Source organism: Salmo salar, chromosome ssa24 (assembly GCF_905237065.1).
Source record: "Salmo salar chromosome ssa24, Ssal_v3.1, whole genome shotgun sequence".
In the NCBI taxonomy this organism is placed as follows: Eukaryota; Metazoa; Chordata; class Actinopteri; order Salmoniformes; family Salmonidae; genus Salmo; species Salmo salar.
Genome location: NC_059465.1, coordinates 11223411 through 11248948, shown reverse-complemented (window position 1 = coordinate 11248948; position 25538 = coordinate 11223411). Strand labels below are relative to the sequence as shown.

Below are 25538 nucleotides of genomic sequence, written 5' to 3'. Positions count from 1 at the left end.
TCGGTGTCTACACCAGCGCTCTCCAGCCCTGTTCCTGGAGAGCTACCCTCCTGTAGGTTTTTTTGCTCCAACCCAATGTAACTTTTTCAGTTTATCAACCAGCTAATTATTAGAATCAGCTGTGCTAGATTAGCGATAACCAATTGGACGGTAGCTCTCCGGGGAACGGGGTTGGAGAGCCCTGGTCTAGACGCACCTTCCTTCTACTCCGGTGAATCCCTCTGTATGCAGAGAAACCACCGCTGCTTTGATGCCGTCTCACCCCTCTGTCTGTCTGTCCGGGTGCAGGTGCTCCTGGAATCGGCCACAACACAGCAATTATCTTACCACACTCACACACAAGACTCCTGCTGTATGTAATAGCACAGGCTTGCTCTGAGTGTTTCCATGCCTACTCTCTCTCTCTCACTCTCTCTCTCTCTCTCCCTCTCCAGGAGAAACACTGTCAACAGAAGTACAACGTGTCCTGCATCATGATTCTTCCCCAGTACCAGCGCAAGGGCTACGGCCGCTTCCTCATCGACTTCAGTAAGGAGCTCCGCTCAGGCTCTCAGCTTGGCTTTTACCTCCGCTCCCCAGACCTCTCTGATGCTGAACCAGTGGTTCTAAGCTGCTGTAGAGTTCTTGGTCAATGCATTCGGAATAGCAGTCAGTCCCATTGAGTTGAACTAGCAACATGTTGGAATCTGACTCAAAGTGCCTGTAATGAATAACGTCCGGTCCAATTCCTTGTTGAGCTGAATAATCGAAACCTGCATTGGCCCCTTCCTACTCTGCTTAGCTGGTTGAAGGTTTAGAAGGTGGTGGTTATTCTGAGAAAAAGCTGGTCCACTATCATGTAGTAACAGGGCAAGTAGTGGTAGAAAAGGTAGCGTGAATTTATTTCACACGGTCGGACTGGATCCTATACACCAATAGTCACAGACTGAATTGTCCGTCAAATGTAAATGCGCCTCGTGCCTGTCGACTGATTTTAAAAAAATGAACCTTGTTCTCTGCCCGCTCCCGTCTCTCCTCTCCCCTCCAGGTTACCTGCTGTCCAAGCGGGAGGGCCAGCCCGGCTCCCCAGAGAAGCCCCTGTCAGACCTGGGACGTCTGTCCTACACGGCCTACTGGCGCAGCGTGGTGCTGGAGTGTCTCCATGAGGTCCGCGACCGCCAGCTCACCATCCGACGCCTCAGCAAGATCACGGGCATCTGCCCCCAGGACATCACCGCCACGCTGCACCACCTCAACATGCTGGAGCAGAGAGGGGAGCGGTGAGACAACGGGCGCGCGCCGTCAGTGGCGTAACCACGATGCCGTCACAAATTCAACGACGCAGAAATGAGCAACGACATGCTGACTTACCAAGGCCATTTAAAAGCTGATGAGACTATTATACAGCATGGAACACGTGTCTGTTTGGGAGTTATTTGCTCAGTGGTTCTTCCCTCCTTGTGGGGTTTTACCCATCTGTCTGAACATCACTTTGACCTCCCCTGTCTCTGTCCCCCTGTCCTGTAGGCTAGTCCTGGTGCGTAAGGAGAAGCTGGTGTCCACCCACATGGTTCGTCTCACCGCCAGGCCCCGGCTGCTAGATGTGGACCCTGACTCTCTCCGCTGGACCCCCGTCATCGTCACCAACACTGTGGTGTCGGGGGGAGAGGAGGAGGAGGAGGAAGAGGGGGAGGAGGAGGACACCTGCAAGGAGGTGAGGATAATGATGCTTCAGGTTCTAAAAAATGTTTTGATGAAAGACATTACAACAATGACTTGTATGGATTAGGGTGGTAAATTCTGGAGTTGATTTGATCATATTTTGAAACAGATCAAGCCTAGCCACAAGGTGTCTCCGTTCTCCTGGCTCATCCGAGGAGGAGAGGAAGAAGAGGAGAGAAAGTGCTTCCCGGGGTTCCCCGCCAGCCAAAGCTCTCCGGCCTCCTCCCCAGTACGCTGCCCTTTGCCCATCCCCGACCACCGCCCCCCTCCCCCCGCCAACGGAGAGCGCCGGGGCAGGGGCCGCCCGCCCAAGAACTGGCCCTGGGGCAAGGTGAAGGATGGGCCGCGGGCCGAGAGGCGGCCGGGCCCGGGACGACCCCCAAAGAGCCGGGTGGAAGTGCAGGATGATGATGATGAGGAGGAGGAGGAAGAGGAGGACAGGACTGAGGGCACTAAAGCCAGCCCCACCTTCGGCAGCAGCCCACCCTCCCTCTTCTCCTCAGACAGGCAGCAGGCGGATTCTACAGGCACCATCAGGCCCCTAGAGATGCTTGGCAGGCAATCTGTTGTCCCACCCCCACGCAGCAGAGGGCGACCTCCCAGGAAGAAAAGGGGCCCCAAGCGCAGGCTGAGTGAGGGACCCGGGGAGGCCTTGCCCCAGTTGCCCCTGTCCCCCAGGCTCAGTGACCCGTCACCGGTCAGACGGAGCTGCTTCAGTGAAAGCAGCGAGGAAGAGGATGGCGATGATGACGTAGAGACGGGGGCTCACTCCCCCCCCATCCTCACAAAACCCACCCTGGGGCTCAAATGCAAGGTGAATGGAAAGACTGTGGATCTGCTGAACTGCTTGATATAGGTCACTCCAAATGACGTTGTAACCTCGAAAGAAACATTAGTGATATGTGTTGACCTCGTCCGAAATAAGAAATGTACACTTTCTGCTTGCAACGTTTTACTGTGTTTATATTTCAATAGCCTTTCCATGTCTCCCCAGAAACCGTTGAGGAAGAGGCGCATGCGTCAGCGCAGCCACAGCCACGCCCACAGCAGCGTGGTGACAGAGACCATCTCCGAGACCACCGAGGTGCTAGATGAGCCCTTCGTGGACTCTGACTCTGAGAGGCCAATGCCCCGGCTGGAGGAGGAGACCCCCCTGAGGCGCTACCCCCCGGGCCGCTCCGCCCTCCGACACACGGACCCTACGGCCAAGCGGGGCCGACGAGCCAACCTCACAGAGTCTGAGGACGACGGTGAGTCCAGCAGTTATTTATGTAGCAAGATATATGTGTATGGTAGCTAGGCATTGATATACAGTACTTGCTTGAGTAGATCTGTATGTGTAACAATGGATATCTCTCCCCCTCTGTTCTCGTGTAGAACCCACTCCTGTTCTGAAGTCAGTTGCCTCCCTACGGAACCCAGAGCCCACGGCCTCCGCAGACGCCCCGGCGGCCAACCCAGAGTCCCCCGTCAAGAAGAAAAAAGGCTGGCCCAAGGGCAAGCCCCGCAAGCCCCTGCACTTGAGGAAATGGCCGGGCAGACCACCTGGCAGCTGGGCCAACCAGAACGCGGGGGACACCAGTCTGACCACCTCAGGGGACCCTCCTCCCCCCAAGATCAAGATGAAGCCGGGCCGCAAGCCCCGGAGCTGGTACCTACAGCGGGCCCAGGAGGAGGCCAAGAGGCAGGAGGCAGAGAGACCGAGGCTGGGTCTGGGAGGGGGGCAGCAGCTAGACAAGCCCCCCCAGCAGCTAGAGGACCGAGCCTGCAAGAGGTCCTCCAGAGCCGCAGCTACTGACAACGACAAACGCAAAGACTCTGATGAAGAGGACGACTACCCTCCCAAGCCCGTGGAGCAGAAGATCCCCAAGAGGCGGGGGCGACCGCCCAAAAACCCATCTCTGCTACAACAACCCGTCCCTAAGCCGCTCCCTGTCTCGGAAGAGGAGGAGGAGGAGACAGAGAGGGGCTGGGTAGAGGACAAACCCAGCCATCCACCGACCTGCTCCCTGCTCTCCCCGTCTTCTACCGGAGGCCCCAGTGCCCCCCAGCCCAGCAGGCCAGACAAAAACAGAGACATGGCTGACAGGGAGGATGAGGAAGATGAGGAGAGGGAGGATGAGGAGTGTGCGAGCCTGGGCAGCAGCAGCAGGACGACAGTGGCAATGCCAGGCTCGGGGAGCAGACGCAGCGACGACCATGATGCAGACGACGAAGGAGACGGTCACCTGGAGGACAAGAGCAACAGCAAGAAGAGGAAGAGCCAGGACTCTGAGGCGGAGGAAGAGCCTGCCTCCCCCGCCGGCTCTCCGCCCGTCAAAGAGGAACCCCAGGGCGGGGAAGGTTTTTTAGACATGCAGGGAAGCGTGCAGGCCAGAGACTCCTATGTCAGCAAGCAAGAGGAGGAGGACGACGAAGAGGCGGAGGAGGAGCTGCAGGAGGTGAAGTGTCGGCCGCTGGACGCAGCACAGGACGAGAGGAGGCGGCAGCGAGAGGCGGAGGAGTCAGCAGCGGCAGCTGCGGCGGTGGAGACCGTGACAACCATCTCAGTCCCCTCCGAGCCCCAAGAGCTGCAGCCGCTGCACCCCGAGGACAAAGCTGTCACGGTGCTGATGGAGCCCCAGCACCCCCACCAGCACCCACACCCCCACCAGCACCCCGACTCCTTCAAGGAGGAGCTGAGCCACCACCACGGGTCCCATCACGGCCAGCACCACCACAACAACGAGCTGGACCTGGAGACGGTGCAGGCGGTCCAGTCTCTGACCCAGGGAGAGGCCCAGGACGAGGAGCCAGAGAGCCACGGGGTCTCCCACGGAGCCTACCAGGACTGTGAAGAGACGCTGGCAGCCTGCCGCACCCTGCAGAGCTACAGCCACGCCGGCGAGGCCGAGGAGGAGGCTACCCACCTGGCCCTGGTGGAGGAGTGTGGATCCTCCCAACACAGCAGCCCCCTGCCCCATACCAACCCCCCCATAACCCCCTTACCCAGCCAGTCGGTCCGCTCCGTCAACAGCCCAGCAGGCGTGACCCCAGGAGGGGTGATGGAGTCTGGGCTGGGGCAGCAGAGAGAGGGCACGCCAGGCCCTACTGGGGGAACAGGGGGAGGGGTGTACACCCAGATCACCCCTGAGCACCCCAGCTCTCTGTCAGCCCCGTCCCAGCAGAACATGGAGACCAGTCCCATGATGGACGTGCCGTCGGTGTCGGACCACTCCCAGCAGGTGGTGGACAGTGGATTCAGTGACCTGGGTAGCATCGAGAGCACCACGGAGAACTATGACAATCCCAGCAGCTACGATTCCACCATGGGCAGCGGGGGAGGAAACAACAGCGGTAACCATGCGGTCACCTCGGCCTCTTCCTCGTCGTCGGCGGGCTCTTCCTCTAACTCGGCCACGCCCTCCTCACAGGGCAACAGCTGCTCCTTTGTCCCGGCGCCCGGCCTCACGTCTCCCAGCGGCGCCGTGACGTCACAGCTCGCCATGGGCAGCTGCAGCCTCATCCAACAGACCGGGCCAGGGCCCAATAATGGTCCGGGAGCCAACATGGGTGGCAACAACAGTGTGTCCCAGCCTCCGCTGCCACCCCGTCCGCCGTCTGCCAACACCCACCAAGGCATCAAGTCCCCTCAGAGCTTTGTGAACGAGAGGCCGCCCAGCGCCAGCCAGCAGTCCCAGAAAAAAGTGCAGCAGCCCCCTCAGCAGCAGCAGGCTCCCAACCCCCAGCCCTCGGCCCCTCCAAACCCCCACCCGCCCCAGCAGCAGCAGCCCCTGTCCCAGTGCAGTATGGGGAACGGCTTTGGCTCCACACCAATGATCATGGAGATCCCTGAGAGTGCCTCCCAGGGTGGGGCCGCAGCCTGTACGAACGGATGGGCCAGGACTTTGGTGCAGGGGGGTTACCCCCAGCCCTCGGCCACGTTCAGCCTGGCTAAGCTGCAGCAGCTCACCAACACCATCATGGACCCCCACGCCATGCCCTACTCGCACTCGGCCTCTGTCACGTCATACGCCACCAGTGTTTCTCTGTCTAACCCCGGTCTGGCCCAGCTCTCCCCCTCCCCACACCCTCCCTTAACCCAGGGCCAGGCCACCATGAGCCCCCCTCCCCAAATGAGCTCTGGCTCCATGAACCTGGGCTCCCTGCAGCTGCAGTGCAACATGCCCACCGGCAACATCGGCCTGCCTCCCCCGCCCCACACCCAGAGGCTGCAGGGCCAGATGGCCACAGTGAAGGGCCACATCGCCATCCGCTCCAAGGCCCAGCTGGCCCCTGCTCCCTCCCCGCACCAGCAGCAGCTGTACGGCCGCAGCTCTGGGTCCGTGGCCATGCAGGGCTCGCCCCGTACTTTGGCCGTGCAGCGCAGCATGATGCCCAACCTCATGCCCACGCCGGCCGGTTACAACACCATGAACATGAACCAGCTGAACGCCATGTCGGCCGGCTACCGCATGCCACAGCCTATGATGAACAGCGGTTACCACGGGAACCCCCCTTACATGAACCAGCCCGCCCAGTACCCCATGCAGATGCAGATGGGCATGATGGGGGGGCAGGGGTACCCGCAGCAGCCTATGCAGCCCAATCACCACGGCAACATGATGTACACGGGCCCCACCCACCACAGCTACGCCGGCGTCCCCAAACAGTCGCCTTACATGAGCAGATGAGTAGAGAACCCCACAGCAACGCCGCCGCTCTCGAGAGATGGGAGGGACACACTCCGACCTGGCACTCTGATGTAGGGAGGGACTCTGCTGTTGCCTCTCTACTGTATTACTTGGTGTTGAATCCACCCTCCCCAAAGCCAGAGCGAGCATAAAGGGAGAGTGAGGGGAGACTATTTTCAATGTTTTGTATGTGTCATTTTGTTCCATTCAGTTGGATTCATCCCCCAAGCTGGCTGTGTAGGGAGTACGCTGGCGTGATGCATAACGTGTAACTAAACCTCTGGTACTGTATGGCAGACTGCGCTAGTCTAGTCAGACCTACACGACACGCTCCTCTCTGGCACAGTTTCTACGCTAACGGAAGGCTCCCCTCCACTGTTTACTGGGAGGAGAGTGGAGGGGGAGAAGGAAGAAGATGGACTTTGGAGGACCTTACATTGTCAAAACTGAGAAAGGAAAAACAAAGTGGTTAACTAAATATATTAAACCATGCACACAATATTGTAATTGACATAGGAAGCCTTAACTTGGAAAGAAGAGACTGATTATAATTGTAGATGGACTTTTCTTTCAATATATTTGAATACGTTCGTTGTTTTTATTTTGACAACCGTTGAAAACAACTCGTGTGCAGTCCAACCTCTCTGTGCTTTGGTCTTGAAGTATGGCATACTGAAATGGTGGTACACCCTCTAGCTCCGACGCACACACACACACGCGCACAACCCTCTCCATTGCCACTTGGTGAGCCGGGGCACTTCAGTCTCAGAGTTGGGATACACGGGTCCTCAGTGTCACAACGTAGTGTCAGGAGTCTGTCTTCCTGGTAGGAGGGTGTGTATCAGGAGAGGGAAATCAGTAAACCAGTAGTGTTCTCGGCACCACCCAGGATGCTGTAGCTGTTTGTTCTGGAATGTTTAGATTGTAAATATTCTGCTACTTCCTGTCGATTCACAGTCCAGCATTGTCAGTCAGTGAGCCAGCTAGTCTCCCCTCAGTGGCAGACAGAAGACATTGCAGCACTTACATATTTTGGGGGGGTCACACTCTACAGAAGGCTATTATTAGGCCTTTTTACCCAGTTGATGGTGTATGTCTGTCATCGCCATGCAGTTTACCTTCCAGGGAACGAGAGATGAGGTCTGCCAGGTGGAGTAACTCACTGCTTTAAGGAAAACCAGCTGTTGGAAATTAGCTGAGCCACTTCATTAAGTGTTAGTAACCCACAAACAGAGGTCAAGGCATCCTCTCTAAACACTGTTTTCTGTTAAAACGAGTTCATCTGTGCAAGTCTGCAGTGCACTTCCATTGACTAGTAGAGATGTCTGCGCTCTATGGACCATCGGCATACGGAGAGGTGGCCAATGCCAAATACTGTGCATTGTGTACGCCTTGCCCCCCCCTCCCCCACACACAGACATCTGGATGGTCACTGTGTTAGGATGGGAAGGGTGGTGGAGGAATTGACCCAGTTGTCTCAATGTTCCAGTATTCAAAGTCAAAATGAGGATACTTTTCTTACAGACCTGACATTTTCATATATTATTTGTGTTTTTTTTTTGGTTTTTTTTCTCTTTTTTATTTTCTCTGAATTTGATCAGACTGGGCAGCTTTCTTTTATGACACAAGCTGACTCTTTTTGACTTTAGAAAACCTATTGTAGAGAATGTTTTTTCTATAATATAAAAAAGAAAAATTCTGACATTGATATTGGTACTGTCATTTTTTTCAATTCTGTTTCAGGAAAAAAACGATACATATTTTTTAGCTCGACTCTTGAGGTAATATTATTAAGAAATTCAAAACAAAAAAAATTAACACTCACTTTTAGTGAATTTAAGATGCCTTTTAACCTCTCCATTCCATCTCATCTCTAGAGTTTTCTATCTTTGTGTAGTATATTAATGCTATTTTAAAACAAAAGGAAAAAACATATCTGAAGGCCACTTAGCCGTTCTTTTGTTGTATGTGTGTATAGGACGACTTCCTTGCGTTTTAAGAGGCATGTAAAAATGAGCTCAGTATATTTGTCTGTTTATATCGCTTCCCTTTTTGTATCCTTTGTAATTGTACATGGTGCATTGTGAGCTAAGAGAGTACAAGAGAGAGAGGTGGGGCTGGCTGGGTGCATAACGATGGTTGATAGCGCCCTGCTGCCTCTCTCTACTTTGTCCCTGTATGTATTTCCATTTATTTGTTTGTTTTTCTTTCTTAGCAAGTACTTTCAAAGAACTCTGTACATTTTAACATAAAACAAAAATAAATTATGTTGAGCCATGTATGTCATGTTATTTCTTGATCTATTGTTTGGACTTTTAATAATTGCTGCTCCTTGGCAGTGATATTTTCTCACTTTAACCAGAAATTCATTAATTTCAATTCTTATTTGTGCTTCTTTGCTAATAGAAAGCCTGTAAACATTGCTATGTGAAGCTGGCTCATACTGAACAAAAATATAAATGCAACATACAACAATTTCACTGAGTTACAGTTCATATAAGGAAATAAGTCAATTAGGCCCTAATCTATGAATTTCACATGACTGGGCCAATCAGAATGAGTTTTTCCCCACAAAAGGGATTTATTACAGACAGAAATACTCAATGTCCAGTTGGCTGGTCTCAGACAATCCTGCAGGTGAAGAAGCCGGATGTGGAAGTCCTGGGCTGGCATGGTTACGTGTGGTCTGCAGTTGTGAGGCCGGTCGGACGTACTCCAAATTCTCTAAAATGACGTTGGAGTTGGTTTATTGTCAGGGTTGGGAAGTAACGGATTACAAATAAACGGTAACTGATCCGTTACTTTACCAGCAAAAAAAACAAAACGAAAGTTAAATTTGTTCCACCTGAGCAAGCCTGACCACTATAATGACACACCAAATGTGTTTGATGGATCGTGGGAAAAGAGCAGGAATAGACTTTATATATGTTTACTTACCCTACATTACTCATCTCTTATGTATATACTGTACGCTATACCATCTACTGCATCTTGCCATCTGATGTAATTCAATGTATCACTAGCCACTTTAAACAATGCCACTTTAATGTTCTCATACCCTACATTGCTCATCTCATATGTATATACTGTACTCTATACCATCTACTGCATCTTGCCTATGTCGTTCGGCCATCACTCTTATATATTTTTATGTACATATTTACATTTAAGTCATTTAGCAGACGCTCTTATCCAGAGCGACTTACATGAATTACATATTCGTATTCATTCCTTTACACTTGTGTATAAGGTAGTTGTTGTGAAACTGTTAGGTTATATTACTTGTTAGATATTACTGCATGGTCGGAACTAGAAGCACAAGCATTTCGCTACATTTGCATTAACACCTGCGTATGTGACCAATAAATTTGATTTGATTTGTAGACTACAATACAAGCTATGTCTTCCAATGGTGTGACTGCTGTCAGCATCCAAAGATTTTCCAATTTGAATAAACGCTTGGAGGTAAGGATGAGAGCAGTGGTGTACAGTCGTGGCCAAAAGGTTTGAGAATGACACAAATATTAATTTTCACAAAGTCTGCTGTCTCAGTTTGTATGATGGCAATTTGCATATACTCCAGAATGTTATGAAGAGTGCAATTAATTGCAATTCATCTGATCAAAGTCCCTCTTTGCCATGCAAATGAACTGAATCCCCCAAAAACATTTCCACTGCATTTAATTTGTAAGTCGCTCTGGATAAGAGCGTCTGCTAAATGACTTAAATGTAAATGTAAATTTCAGCCCTGCCACAAAAGGACCAGCTGACATCATGTCAGTGATTATCTCATTAACACAGGTGTGAGTGTTGACGAGGACAAGGCTGGAAATCACTCTTGTCATGCTGATTGAGTTCGAATAACAGACTGGAAGCTTCAAAAGGAGGGTGGTGCTTGGAATCATTGTTCTTCCTCTGTCGACCATGATTACCAGCAAGGAAACACGTGCTGTCATCATTGCTTTGCACAAAAAGGGCTTCACAGGCAAGGATATTGCTGCCAGTAAGATTGCACCTAAAAAAAAAAACATTTATTGGATCAGGGCGCCCAAGAAAGTCCAGCAAGCGCCAGGACCGTCTCCTAAAGTTGATTCAGCTGCGGGATCGGGGCACCACCAGTAGAGCTTGCTCAGGAATGGCAGCAGGCAGGTGTGAGTGCATCTGCATGCACAGTGAGGCGAAGACTTGGAGGATGGCCTGGTGTCAAGAAGGGCAGCAAAGAAGCCACTTCTCTCCAAGAAAAACATCAGGGACAGACTGATTCTGCAAAAGGTACAGGGATTGGACTGCTGAGGACTGGGGTAAAGTAATTTTCTCTGATAAATCCCCTTTCCGATTGTTTGGGGCATCCGGAAATAAGCTTGTCCGGAGAAGACAAGGTGAGCGCTACCATCAGTCCTGTGTCATGCCAACTGTAAAGCATCCTGAGACCATTCATGTGTGGGGTTGCTTCTCAGCCAAGGGAGTGGGCTCACTCACAATTTTGCCAAAGAACACAGCCATGAATAAAGAATGGTACCAACACATCCTCCGAGAGCAACTTCTCCCAACCATCCAAGAACAGTTTGGTGACGAACAATGCCTTTTCCAGCATGATGGAGCACCTTGCCATAAGGCAAAAGTTATAACTAAGTGGCCCGGGGAACAAAATATCAATATTTTGGGTCCATGGCCAGGAAACTCCCCAGACCTTAATCCCATTGAGAACTTGTGGTCAATCCTCAAGAGGCGGGTGGACAAACAAAAACCCACAAATTCTGACAAACTCCAAGCATTGATTGTGCAAGAATGGGCTGCCATCAGTCAGGATGTGGCCCAGAAGTTAATTGACAGCATGCCAGGGCGGATTGCAGAGGTCTTGAAAAAGAAGGGTCAACACTGCAAATATTGACTCTTTGCATCAACTTCATGTAATTGTCAATAAAAGCCTTTGACACTTATGAAATGCTTGTAATTATACTTCAGTATTCCATAGTAACATCTAACAAAAATATCTAAAGACACTGAAGCAGCAAACTTTGTGGAAATGAATGTGTCATTCAAAAATGTTGGCCCCAACTGTAGTCTACGGCGATACGGATATCACTTATTATTGATATCTACATAGCGCATTGATGCGAATCACACTGCTGCTCTCATTTAGCTATTTGTGCCTTACGGATTGTGGTTGTGGATGGCTGTTCACAAATCTAAATGTGTATTTGAACCCAATAATGGTTGAATTCAAGAAGTTTAAGCTGCCTATCAATCATTGTTTTTGAAACCAGTGGACATTCAGTGAAATGCAAAGTGATGGGTTAGAAGAAGCCTACATAACCAACCCATAAAGTAAAATTTAACATCAATACATGTCCAGCTATGTAAACTTTAACACCGATTTATCCTGCATTACATGACGTTCAATTGGTAACATACATTTTTGTCTTCTAATGCCTCTTAAGGGGAAAGTCATCTAAAAGTAACTGAATGTAATCAGATTACGTTACTGAGTTAGGGTAATCAAAAAGTTGAGTTACTGATTACAATTTTGGACAGGTAACTAGTAACTAACGGATTACATTTAGAAAGTAACCTACCCAACCCTGTTTATGGTAGAGAAATTAACGTTCAATTCTCTAGCAACAGCTCTGGTGGACATTCCTGCAGTCAGCCTGCCAATTGCACTCTCCTTCAAAACTTGACATCTGTGGTATTGGGTTGTGTGAAAAAACTGCACATTTTAGAGTGGCCTTTAATTGTCCCCAGCACAACGTGCAGCTGTGTAATGATCATGCTGTTTAATCAGCTTCCTGATATGCCACACCTGTCTTGGAGAGACTACAGAAAGATAGGGACGGTGTTGATCAATCTGGTTTGTTTAAGAGACATCTGGATACTGTGTATCAGGATTTTGTGGCCATTTACACAGATGGTTCAAAAGATCCAAGGACAGGAAGTACTGGGTCAGCATTTGTAGTGCAGGAATGTGGGGTGGAAGTCAGGACATGTAGTATAGATCATCTGGCTGTATATACAGTGGAGCTGATGGCCACACTGTTGGCCTTGCAGTGGGTGGAGGAAGTCCAGCCAGTAGTTATTTGCTCTGATTCATGTGCAGTGTTAATGAGTCTCCAGTCCTTTAGGTCACGTGGTAGACAAGACCTGCTTCGTGAGGTGCTACAAGCCCATGGCAGGATTAGACAGATGGCTATACAGATCAGATTTACTTGGGTCCCAGCCCATGTGGGGGTGGAGGGGAACGAGGCAGTTGATGTACTGGCTAAACAAGCACTTAGAAGTGGCGATGTTGATGTTGTAGTTTCAATGAGCAAGGCAGAGGCAAAAAGCCTGATATGGACAGTGATGTTGCAGAGATGGCAGGAGCAGTGGAATAGAGATACTAAGAGCAGGCATTTATTTTAAGTACAGAGGGAAGTTGGGGAGGCTATTTTATAAGATTAAGGGTGGGACACAGCCAGTTGAATAAGTCCTTAAATGTGATAGGAAATCATCCAATAGGAAAGTGTGATTATTGCCAGGAAACAGACCTTGGAGCATGTATTGCTACAGTGTGGGCAGTATCAGAGGGAAAGAGAGAGGCTGAGATCTAGTATGAGGGAGAAGGAGATACAGGAAATTAGTATAAAGAGTATATTGAGTAGAACATCATTAGACAGTCTCAAATATTTTGTTATCTTTTTTAAGAGCAACAGGGCTGGCAGGTAGGATTTAGTGGCGCAGTGGTCTAAGGCACTGCATCTCAGTGCTAGAGGCGTCACTACAGACACCCTGGTTCATATCCAGGCTGTATCATAACTGGCCGTGGTTGGGAGTCCCATAGGGTGGCGATAAACACCACCGAAGAAGAAGCCACACCTGTCAGGTGGATGTATTATCTTGGCAAAGGAGAAATGCTCACTAACAGGGATGTAAATAAATTTGTGCACAACATTTGAGAGAGATAATCTTTTTTTGTGTATATGAAACATTTCTGGGATCTTTTATTTCAGCTCATGTAACATGGGACCAACACTTTACATGTTAGGCTCCCGAGTGGTGCAGTGATCTAAGACACTGCATCTCAGTGCAAGAGGCATCACTGCAGTACCTGGTTTGAATCCAGGCTGCATCACATCCAGGCGGGCGTGATTGGGAGTCCTATAGGGCGGCGCACAATTGGCCCAGCGTCATCCGAGTTTGGCGGGGGTAGGCCGTCATTGTAAATAATAATTTGTTCTTAACTGACTTGCCTAGTTAAATTAAAAAAAGTTGCGTTTATATTTTTGTTCAGTATAAGAGTGGATCAGAAGCTAGTCCGTGACTGCAAAAGGTCAGACTGATTGCAAATACATATTTGGCTTACATTTAAGGGATCCATTTGAAGAAAATTGCCAATCACCCCCATAAACAGCTATCTACTTGATAAGACATCTTCAATATGAGTGAGTCCATTATCCAATTAATCATATTTACAGACTCACATATGGAAAACACTATCAAAGGGACCAATTGTATTCTGATTTAACAGTAGGCCTATTTGTCTCCGTTTCACATACAGTATGTAAGTGCCAATTATGGAAATTATATATACGTGTATATTCAGATAGCCTACACATTAAAAATATATATATATTTTACCCCTCACCGGGGGCTATGGTGTTGATAGATTTGATACATGGTGGTTTCAATGTAACCAGGTAAATTATTTTCCATTACATTCTATTCATTGGAAATATATCTATTTTGTATCCACAAAATGTATCCACAAAATGAAATCTGATATGATCCGTGGACGATGTCTTGACACAAAATGTCAGACACGACGGTGCCGTTTAGCCAATCAAGGTGCATGTTCAGCCTGTGTTTATTGGGCGTTGTCCAATTACAATTGAGTTCCGAGTAGTACTGGCAGGCACGAACCTCCGCACTATGGACCAATCACTATTTGGGAGAGGAGGGCATTCTTGCTTTTTTTCGTCTCCGATTGGTCCTGTCTGGTGTCAGATTTCTCGTGATTCAAGCCAGCTAACTGAGAACAAGCGACGGCCTTCTCTAATCTTTCATTGAAAAAAGGCGAAGGCGAGACGAAAACACCAATAGATTGACACCGGTAAGTAATTACACGTTATAAATATAAGGAATAGCACTAAAATATTGAGCGCAAGCCATGAATAATTCCGTTTTCATCATCGCTGTATGCCGGCGCTCGCCTGCTGTCACAAGACAACGGCGAGGAGGGGATGTTGTAAGAATACAGAGGCAGGCCTATCTTCCAGTAAAATACCATATATTACCATAATCTGTAGTCATCTTATTTCACGGGTTCGTGTGCATACCTACTGATATTACGGCCGCCCACAGCGGAACCTGATAGCCCAGCCGAATATTTAATGAAATGGTGTCGCCTGTGACCTGTCCTATCCCTTTCTCCACAAGTTACATTGTCACTCATCATATATTGAGAGTACCACAAGCGCTGTTTAACTCAGATTTATATTGTATTCCAACTGCATGGATGGTTTAGCTAAAATCGTTTTAGAGTCGCTAGCTAAATATTTGTTATTTTTCTTTCTCACCCTCCAGCCAGAATGATCCACAGCCTGTTCCTCGTGAACTCCTCGGGGGACATTTTCCTGGAGAAGCACTGGAAGAGCGTTGTCAGCCGCTCCGTGTGCGACTACTTTTTCGAGGCGCAAGAGCGCGCCAGCGAGCCGGAGAACGTGCCCCCAGTCATCCCGACCCCCCACCACTACCTAATCAGTGTGCTAAGGCACCGCATTTACTTTGTGGCTGTTATCCAGAGCGAGGTGCCGCCGCTCTTTGTCATTGAGTTCTTACACAGGGTGGTTGATACATTCCAGGTTTGTACTTGACATACTTACTTTTCGTCCATTCACTTTCACATGTTCAGGTTGTTAATCACCGTGGTGCGTTCCTAAATTCACTCTGGAGTGCCATGAGCGCTCTATGTGCTCTGGGCGTTTATAAATTCAGAGAGTTGTCAGATTGTCTGTTTGTAAATTCAGAGCCTTTTGCACTTGACACTTTTTTTTTCAATTTTCGCCTAAAATGACATTCCCAAATCTACCTGAAGCAAGGATATGCATATTCTTGATACCATTTGAAAGGAAACACTTGTGGAAGGAAACACTTGTGGAAATGTGAAATTAATGTAGTAGAATATAACACATTAGATCTGGTAAAAGATAATACAAACAAAAAAAAACATGTTTTTTCTAATTTTTTTGTTTTTGTTAATCATCTTTGAAATGCAAGAGAAAGGCCATACATTGGGATAGGATTCTAGGTGTAATTTAGATGTTGTCCACAAGATGGCAGCAGTGTGTGTGCAGAAAGTTTTTTTGGGGGGGGCAAACTGTAGAACCAAGCAGTGGGGTCAAACTGTAGAACCCAGTTCCTACATTTAAATATAAAAATCAATTTTATCAAGCAAAACTATTTCATTTTATCTCTGGGACCCTCAGGATGACAAATCAGAGCAGGAATGTAAGTACATTATTTAACTTCAGAGGTGAATGTTTAAAACCAGTTGTTTTGTTGTTGTGCACTATCCTCAAACAATGGCATGGTCTTTTTTTTTCTCAAATAGCTACTGTAAATTGGATGCTGCAGTTAGATTAACAAGAATTTACATTTTCTGCCCATACTAGACATATCTATGTCCCGGAATTAGCTGTTTACAACGTCATTCTAGTCGCATTATCGCATATTAAGCAACAACTCTCCCGGGTTAGGGACACCGATCCCGTAGAGGTTTACTGACTAAAGTTAGCTATCTACTTCCAGACATAAATGAGAGAACAGCTCACTCTGACCAATTCTCTCACCCTAGCAGAGCTGGTTAGGCTGTTTTCATGTTATCCAGAGCTTTGGTGACAAACTGTGCTGCTGGCAACAATTGAATTACGCTTTTTGCCGACGTTTACTGACACCGGACATGTATTCAACGGGTGTTGAGCGTTCGTAAATGCATCAGTTATTCTGCGCTCTGGCACACTCAAATGAGTGCTTTTGAAATTGGAGTAGATGGTCAGAGGGAATTTACAAAAGCACCCTAAGTCTACCTTGCAATGTAATCTATCTGTTTCTTTGAGTTACTGATTGTCTTATTGTTAAGTTACCAAGTGTTACTTTTTTAAATGTTGTAAGTCATTTTGTTAAAAATCTCTTCTCACTCTCCATTCCCTCAACTGATCCCTCCCTCCCCTGGCCTCTCACTCCCTCCCTCCCTGTTGTCAGGACTACTTTGGGGTGTGCACGGAGGCAGCAATCAAGGACAATGTGGTGGTAGTATATGAGCTACTAGAGGAGATGCTGGACAATGGTTTCCCCCTGGCCACAGAGTCCAATATCCTCAAAGAGCTCATCAAGCCGCCCACCATCCTGCGCACAGTGGTCAACACCATCACAGGTACCTGAATATGACCAAGTTTGCCTCTGCACAGTCACTATGTCATCACTTTTATCCTGACCATAACAACCTAAACACCCTAGTATTACACAACGCAACTTGGAAAAACAACCAGGAAAAACTCAGGCCCCTAGTCATGACATATGTGTTCATCAATAGTTCTATTTATTTACAGATTATTGGCAGTGGGTGTTGGCTATGATATGTTTTTTGAACTTTGCATCTAGAACCATGTCACTGTACACAACTATCTGAATGTGTACATCCTGTTTGTGTGTCATTTATATTTGACTGTTCTGTTTGTAGGCAGCACCAATGTAGGGGAGCAGCTCCCTACTGGCCAGTTGTCTGTGGTGCCATGGCGACGCACTGGAGTGAAGTATACCAACAACGAGGCCTACTTTGATGTAGTGGAGGAGATTGATGCCATAATCGATAAATCAGGTATGGTAGGCATACTGCCCCATCATGCTCTCCTGTAAATCTATCCTGACCCAATAAATGTAACAAACACAGAATTTGACTTTCTGATTGACTCGTTCTCTTTCTCCATCTCTCTCTGTTTCTCTCACACACTGTTAGGCTCCACTATCACAGCAGAGATCCAAGGGGTGATTGATGCCTGTGTGAAACTGACAGGCATGCCTGACCTCACTCTCTCATTCATGGTGAGTCCTCTCTTTCTCTGTCTCTCTAGCCCAGGGGTGGGCAATCATTTTGTCTTCTTGAGGGCCACATCGCGACTTCAAAATTCAGTGGAGGCCCGCAGATATTTTTGGGGGGCCAATTTGTTTCATCAAAAGCATTACGGGCCAGAAAAATTGCAGTTATTTTAAAATATAGGTCCATTATAATTGTTGCATGCTTTCTATCTGTACTGAGCAAAAATATATAAAATGCACCATGTAAAGTGTTGGTCCCATGTTTCATGAGCTGAAATAAAATATCCCAGAAAATTCCATGTGCACAAAAAGCTTATTTCTCTCAAATAAAAGGCCACTCTAAAATGTGCAGTTCTGTCACCCAACACAATGCCACAGATGTCTCAAGTTTAGGGACCGTGCAATTGGCATGCTGACTGCAGGAATGTCCACCAGAGCTGTTCCCAGATAATTGAATGGTCATTTTTCTACCATAAGCCCCTCGAACATAATTTTAGAGAATTTGGCAGTACATCCAACCGACCTCACAACCGCAGACCACGTGTAACCACGCCAGCCCAGGACCTCCACATCCGGCTTCTTCACCTGCGGGATTGTCTGAGACCAGCCACCCGGACAGCTGATGAAACTGAGTATTTCTGTCTGTAAGAAATCCCTTTTTGTGGGGAAAAGCTCATTCTGATTAGCCGGGCCTGGCTCCCAAGTGGGTGGGCCTATGCCCTCCCAGTCCTACCCATGGCAGCGCCCCCCGCCCAGTCATGTGAAATCCATAGATCAGGGCCTAATGAATTGATTTCAGTTGACTGATTTCCTTATATGAACTGTAACTGAGTAAAATTGTTGTGTTTTTGTTCAGTATAATTTAAGACATTCAAGAGTGTTTTTATTTATTTTTTTACCACAAATAATAAATACATTTGTCTCTACACTCCATAATTTGGGATTTTGTAATGATTTATGAGGTGACAGTACAGAATGTCACCTTTTTTTGTAGGGCTATTTTCATACCTGTTTTACCATTTTAGAAATGAATGCACTTTGTATCTAGTCCCCATTTGAAGGTGTCATAAGTATTTGGACAAATTCACTTATTTTTTAGAACTTTTTGGATGTGTTGTGCCCAATAGAAATGAATGGTAAATGATATGTCATTTTGTAGTCACTTTTATTGTAAATACGAATAGAATATCTTAGACCACTGCGCCACTCAGGAGGCCCAAGGCACTGCATCGCAGTGCTTGAGGAGTCACTGCAGACCCGGGTTTGATCCCGGGCTGTATCGCAGCCAGCCACGGCCAGGAGACCCATGATGTGGCGCACAATTGGCGCATGGCTCTCGACCTTCGCCTCTCCTGAGTCCGTACGGGAGTTGCAGCGATGGGACAAGACTGTAACTATCAATTTGGATGTCAATGTAAAAAAATAAACATTTCATTAGAATATATTTCTGAACACTTTACATTAATGTGGATGCTACCATGATTACGGATAATTCTGAATGAATCATGTATAATGATCAGTGGAAAGTACAGATGCACAAATATACTACATGACAAAATGCTTGTTGAACATCTCATTCCAAAATCATGGACATTAATATGGAGTTGGTCCCCCCCTTTTGCTGCTATGACAGCCTCCACTCTTCTGGGAAGGCTTTCCACTAGATGCGGAGACTTGCTTCCATTCAGCCACAATAGCATTAGTGAGGTTGGGCACTGATGTTGAGCGATTAGGCCAGGCTCACAGTCAGCATTCCAATTCGATTCGTCTGTCAGACTGCCAGATGGTGAAGCGTGATTCATCACTCCAGAGAACACGTTTCTACTGCTCCAGAGTCCAATGGAGGCAAGCTTTACACCACTCCAGCCGACGCATGGTGATCTTCGGCTTGTGTGCGGTTGCTCGGAAATGGAAGCCAATTTCATGAAGCTCCCGACGAACAGTTACTGTGCTGGCGTTGCTTCCAGAGGCAGTTTGGAACCCAGTAGTGAGTGTTGCAACCGAGGACAGACAATTTTTATGCGCTTCAGCACTCGGTGGTCCCGTTCTGTGACCTTGTGTGGCCTACCTCTTTGCAGCTGAGCCGTTGTTGCTCCTAGACTTTCACACTTCACAATAACAGCACACACAGTTGACTGCGGCAGCTCTAGCAGGGCAGTAATTTTAAGAACTGACTTGTTGGAAAGGTGGCATCCTATGACAGTGGCACATTGAATGTCATTGAGCTCTCCAGTAAGGCAATTCTACTGCCAATGTTTGTCTATGAAGGTTGCATGGCTGTGTGCTTGATTTTTATACTTTTGTATATATAGTGTATCATGTCCCTAAAACCTCCTACCATTGCCAACCAATAACTGCAGAGGTTAGCATTTTTTTTTGGGGGGGGGGTGTATTTATTCCTCTTTCTCACTCGTAGTTATTCAGGATTTGTTCATGAATATCTGTAGTCATGGTAGCATCCATATTAATGTAGAAGTCAAAATAAATTCGCAGAGGAGTGTGAATGTATGTACGGTACCAGTCAAAAGTTTGGGGAGACCTACTAATTCAAGGGTTTTTCTTTATTTTGACTATTTTCTACATTGTAGAATAATAGTGAAGACATCAAAACTATGAAATAACACATGGAATCATGTAGTAACCAAAAAACTGTTAAACAAATCAAAATAGATTTCAGATTCTTCAAAGTAGCCACCCTTTGCCTTGATGACAGCTTTGCACACTCTTGGCATTCTCTCAACCAGCTTCATGAGAAATGCTTTTCCAACAGTCTTGAAGGAGTTCCCACATATGCTGAGTAATGAGTACGTGTGTCCAAACTTTTGACTGGTACTATATATTTATTTTATATTATTTTTTTATTATACATTTTTTACTCAAACCTCCCGCTGGACAGATTGAATGGGCTGGCGAGCCGGATCCGCTCTAGCAAATCGTTTATCTCCAATCCTGTCCCCTGCAAATAGCCGATCACTCTCTGCCTCTCCGTATGAAATGCTGAAGTTAACTGTGTCAAACTGTGTCAAAATGGTCCTATCTGTTTCTGTCACTCCCACTCTCTTTCTCTCTGTCTTGATACCCCTGTTTGATCCTGTCACAGAACCCTCGTCTGCTGGATGATGTGAGCTTCCACCCGTGTGTGAGGTTCAAGCGCTGGGAAGCGGAGAGGATTCTCTCCTTCATCCCCCCAGATGGAAACTTCCGGCTGCTCTCCTACCATGTCAGCTCCCAGAAGTCAGTAGCTCTGTTCTCCTCTAGTCTTCTGCTCTGTTTTCTCATGCTTTAAACTGGCTTTACAGTATTATACCACATACAGTGCCTTAAAAAAGTATTTGTCCCGTTTCTGATTTTCTCTAATTATGCATATATTTTTTTATACTGGATGTTATCAGATCTTCAACCTAATGTTAGGTAAAGGGAACCTAAGTTCACAAATAACAAAACAAAGATGCTTATTTAATTAACAAAGTTATGCAAAATCCAATTCCCTTGTGAAAAAGTTTGCCCCTTACACTCAACAACTGGTTGTGCCACCTTAAGCTGCAATGACTGCAATCAAATGCCTCCTGTTGTAGTTGATCAGTCTCTCACATCGCTGTGGAGGACTTTTGGCCCACTCTTGTCGCTGAGTTAACTTCTTTAACTCATTGACATTTGTGGGTTTTCAAGCATGAACAGCTCGTTTCAAGTCCTGCCACATCATCTCAGTTGGGATTATGTCTTCAAATGTGTTGCTTTTGAACCATTTTCATGTTGACTTGATTGTGTGTTTTGGATCATTGTCTTACTGCATGACCCATTTGTTCTTCCACACCGATCTCAACAAACCATTTCTGTATGGACCTCGCTTCGTGCACGGGGGCAAGTCATGTTGTTGCAACAAAGTTGGAGGCACAGAACCGTCTAGAATGTCATTGTATGCTGTAGCGTTAAGATTTCCCTTCACTGGAACTAAGGGGCCTAACCCGAAACATGAAAAACATCCCCAGATCATTATTCCTCCTCCACCAAACTTTACAGTTGGCACTATGCATTCGAACAGGTAGCATTCTCCTGGCATCCACCAAACCCAGATTCGTCCATCGGACTGCCAGATGGTGAAGTGTTTCCACTGCTCCAGAGTCCAATAGCGGCGAGCTTTACACTACTCCAGCTGACGCTTGGCATTGCGCATGGTGATCTTATGCTTATGTGCGGCTGCACGGCCATGGAAACCCATTTCATGAAGCTCCCGTTGAACAGTTATTGTGCTGATGTTGCTTCCAGAGGCAGTTTGGATCTCGGTAGTGAGTGTTGCAACCGAGGATAGATGATTTTTACGTGTTTCAGTACTCGGCGGTCCCATTCTGTGAGCTTGTGTGGCCTACCACTTTGCGGCTGAGCCGTTGTTGCTCCTAGACGTTGTTGCTCCTAGACGTTTCCACTACACAATAACAGCACTTAAAGTTGACCATGGCAGCTCTAGCAGGGCATACATTTGTCAAACTGACTTGTTGGAAATTTGGCATCCTTTGACAGTGCCACATTGAAAGTTTCTGATGTTTTTCAGTATGGGCCATTCTACTGCCAATGTTTGTCTATGGAGATTGCATTGCTGTTTCCTCGATTTTATACACCTGTCAGCAACTGGTGTGGCAGAAATAGCCAAATCCACTAATTTGAAGGGGTGACCACATACTCTGTCGTGCATGTCTTTAAGGCATAACACACACATCTGCTTGCTTCCCAGTTTGTGAATGTTTACTTTTTCTTGTCATTGTCTTTAATTTTAGTCTCCACCCATTAAGGTCAGCAAGGTATTTCAAAGTAAATTGACATTGTAGTTGTGACTCGACCCAAAACTAGAGTTGTTTTAAAGTGTTAGCTAGATGAAGACCTGTGTTTGGTTGAATGTTACATGAATAATTAAATGGATGTTTTTATTCTCAAAACATCCATTTGACAAAGCATTAGATGTAAGTAGTATAGTTGTAGGAATGTAGTGCAGTACTGTACGTGTCTTGGTAAAGATTGGATCGTTATCCCTTCTGGTTTTGCTTGGGAAAACCCAGGCATGATATTTGGCACCAACGCCAGTATGACCCTGACATTTACATTTGTATATCCACATTTTTTTTGTAAGAAATTTCACATTTTTAAAAGTTGTAATAACAAACGGACATCTGAGCAGCAAATGATTCACTTGTTTTATTTAGTACTAGTCACTCACACACTTTGTTCAGTGTGCTCTGTAATTTTTTTGTCTCGGTGTCTGCCCTACCTGTGTTCTTCTGACATGCTGTGTCTGCCCCTCAGTCTGGTGGCCATCCCAGTGTACGTCAAGCACAACATCACGTTCAGGGAGGGTAGTTCTCAGGGCCGCTTTGAGCTGACCCTGGGCCCCAAGCAGACCATGGGGAAGGGAGTAGAGGCTGTTCTGGTCAGCAGCCAGCTGCCCCGCGGTGTTCTCAACACCAACCTCAACCCCACCCAGGGGACACACACCTTCGACCCCGTCACTAAGGTAAGGTGGTGGGGAAGGGAGTGCAGGTATGCGTGCGTGTGTGGAGATATGGATTTATCCGACCAGTTTGTGGTGTATGCTGTACACTTACATAAGGTTATGCAGTCATACATTCCGTGGGATGGTTGATTTCTCCCCCCACCCACCTCTGTGTATTCATAATTATACCCTTCTCCCTATGTGTGGTAATAACAGTGTGAGGATATTGTGTTGTCCCTATGCAGCTCCTGTCGTGGGACGTGGGTAAGATCAACCCTCAGAAGCTGCCTAGTCTAAAGGGCTCTATGAGCCTGCAGGCAGGGGCCTCCAAGCCAGACGAGAACCCCACCATCAACATCCAATTCAAGATCCAACAGTCGGCCCTCTCTGGTAAAACACACACACACACAGACAGGTAGCTTCGAGGTTAGAGTGTTGGGCCAGTAACCAAAAGGTTGCTGGTTCGAATACTGGAGCTGACAAGGTAAAAAATAATTTGCTGTGCCCTTGAGCAAGGCACTTAATCCTAATTGCTCCGGGTGGCTGTACAATGGTGACACTGGCCGTGATCCCACTCCCCGCAGGTGTCTCAGTGGGAGTTTGTATATGCAACAAACACAATTGTGTAATGTATTTTTTTTGTTTAACAGGACGAATATAAGCACCCCCTGTATTATTAGTATTTTACACACACTTTTATCATAATTGGTTATTATACTCTAGAGTAGAAGTTGCCACTTAGCAGCTGATTTAGTATCAGTTTACTTGGCCCATAATCATTTCAGGGAGTAAATAAATATCTAACCCTAGGGAAGATGAATAAGATCTGATATCTACTAACTCCATATTACAAAGCATGCTCAGCAGACAATCACATGACATCCACACAGCTCATTCACAGTGACACCTTTTCACATTTAGATGGAAACAAGATACTCAATCTCTATTTAATCTATCTGATCCTCAGAGAGGTTTGTATCTGTTTCCAAAAGGGATTTACATGTATCTTACGACCCTTGCAGTGACCAAATCAACGTTTTATATGACTTTCTGTAGAAATACATTTTGAATAGCAATGTGACTCCTTTTTGTCCTTTTTCATTTCCTTGTTCTTCTCTAGGACTGAAGGTGAATCGGTTGGATATGTACGGGGAGAAGTACAAACCATTCAAAGGCATCAAGTACATGACCAAAGCTGGCAAATTCCAGGTCCGGACATAGAGGCTTGGCTCGCCACTCTCTGGCCTCTGCACCACAACCACTACTATACAACAGATAGGAGGTGGTTTCAGAAGGGGGGGGCTGCTATGGTACATTCCCTGTGTAAATGCATTTCAGGATTTATCCTCACAAACTGTGGGCTCCGCTCTCTAACTGGACTACTACGGAATGTATGACACGACACAAAACCCCGTTTTTAATGGAGTTGTTTGCACAGTCAAATGTGTTAAGAGGTTACCAGTCAACGTAGCTACGGCTTTTGTAGCAGGCCTAAAATGGGCATCTCTGTTGTCATTTCTGGTTCTCTTTCCAAGCTCTTTGCTATCCTTTGAGTTCCTCTTGTGAGTGAGAATGGCAGGCAAAACGGTTAATGTGCTTCCCTCAGATGTGTAACTACTGTCTACTGCTAGTACCCCCCTTTTCTCGTGCTTCAATCCATTCCTTATAATCAACATTTCCCAGAGTTACTTCTGGTCAGGTCACATGGCCAGGAAAAGCTCCTGGCGCTACTTCTATTACATTCCTATGTTATTCCTCAGTCCCCTTGGTATTTTCTACCCTCACTTATTCCAAAACTCCCTGTTTCCTGAATTTTTCTTCTCAGTCCTCCCAACCATATTTCTGGATTTGTCTGCCTGTCTGTCATCAACACTGAAGTCAACACATTAGAGTTTTGAGAATGTGACATGAAATCCCTTGCCCTGAATTATGCACAACCATATTCATTGTTCTCTCAACAGTTAATACTGTATGTATAACCATGTCCTTCCATATCAAATCTAACGGTTGTATTATGCGGGTGATATGTTACTTCTTTTCTCTCTTTATATCATGTAAGGTGTCATGTTGAGCACTTTGCTGTGGCCTACCTGAAGATTTGTCCACCTGAATCCCTCTTGATTACCTTTTTTTTTTAAATGATTATTTATTGACCAATGATTGATCAGGGACTGAATCCTGATCCAAGCACAATCCTATACTGTATAGCCCTATTATATAATGCAGCACAGATTTATCTTTATTACTCTATAGTGAATTCTCTTTGTAGGTATGTTCTCTATACTGACTGACATACTACAGTTTGACGATAACGGTGGGTTACCCTATCAAGAATGTTAAAGGTTTGCGTTTGTGTTTACAGCTTTTGTTTGTGTGTCTGTCCAAATGACTTCAAACTGAGTTTTACAATGGTATGATATTAAAGATTTAAGAATTGATATGATATACCCTGAATTATCGGATTAATTTTGGTCCTCTCAGTTAGTGGATACTTTAACTACTACAATGTAGTCGGTGTAGATCTGGTTGTTACCAACTTAAAGAGCCATGTGTTTCTACATGTCTGTAACTTCAAACACATTTCTGTCATGATAGCGTGAGTATTATGA

At 46.7% G+C, this 25538-nt stretch overlaps 2 protein-coding genes across 2 annotated transcripts in view; both read left to right on the top strand.

The window, feature by feature from the left end:
* LOC106585100 (histone acetyltransferase KAT6A-like) overlaps window positions 1-8655 on the top strand; it is a 34822-nt gene extending 26167 nt beyond the window's left edge. Inside the window, 8 exon segments of the mRNA XM_014170935.2 lie at window positions 435-528; window positions 1028-1259; window positions 1507-1693; window positions 1811-2515; window positions 2696-2951; window positions 3079-5550; window positions 5553-5623; window positions 5625-8655. Of these exon segments, the coding sequence (XP_014026410.2) occupies window positions 435-528; window positions 1028-1259; window positions 1507-1693; window positions 1811-2515; window positions 2696-2951; window positions 3079-5550; window positions 5553-5623; window positions 5625-6374 (4767 nt within the window). The 3' untranslated portion in view covers window positions 6375-8655.
* A 5686-nt stretch (window positions 8656-14341) lies between these two features.
* Window positions 14342-25374, top strand: ap3m2 (adaptor related protein complex 3 subunit mu 2). The gene is made up of 9 exons (XM_014170941.2): window positions 14342-14463; window positions 14937-15214; window positions 16614-16785; window positions 17092-17229; window positions 17368-17453; window positions 20548-20681; window positions 22743-22950; window positions 23175-23319; window positions 24050-25374. Exons 2-9 carry the CDS (start codon window positions 14942-14944, stop codon window positions 24148-24150), a joined length of 1257 nt encoding a protein of 418 aa, XP_014026416.1. The 5' UTR covers window positions 14342-14463; window positions 14937-14941; the 3' UTR covers window positions 24151-25374.
* Window positions 25375-25538: the final 164 nt, after the last annotated feature.

Coding starts and splice junctions, on each gene's coding strand:
- ap3m2 (XM_014170941.2), top strand. CDS start 14,942: ATGATCCACAGCCTGTTCCTCGTGAACTCCTCGGGGGACATTTTCCTG. Junction 15,215..16,613: donor GGGTGGTTGATACATTCCAG/GTTTGTACTTGA, acceptor CCCTGTTGTCAG/GACTACTTTGGGGTGTGCAC. Junction 20,682..22,742: donor TACCATGTCAGCTCCCAGAA/GTCAGTAGCTCT, acceptor TCTGCCCCTCAG/TCTGGTGGCCATCCCAGTGT.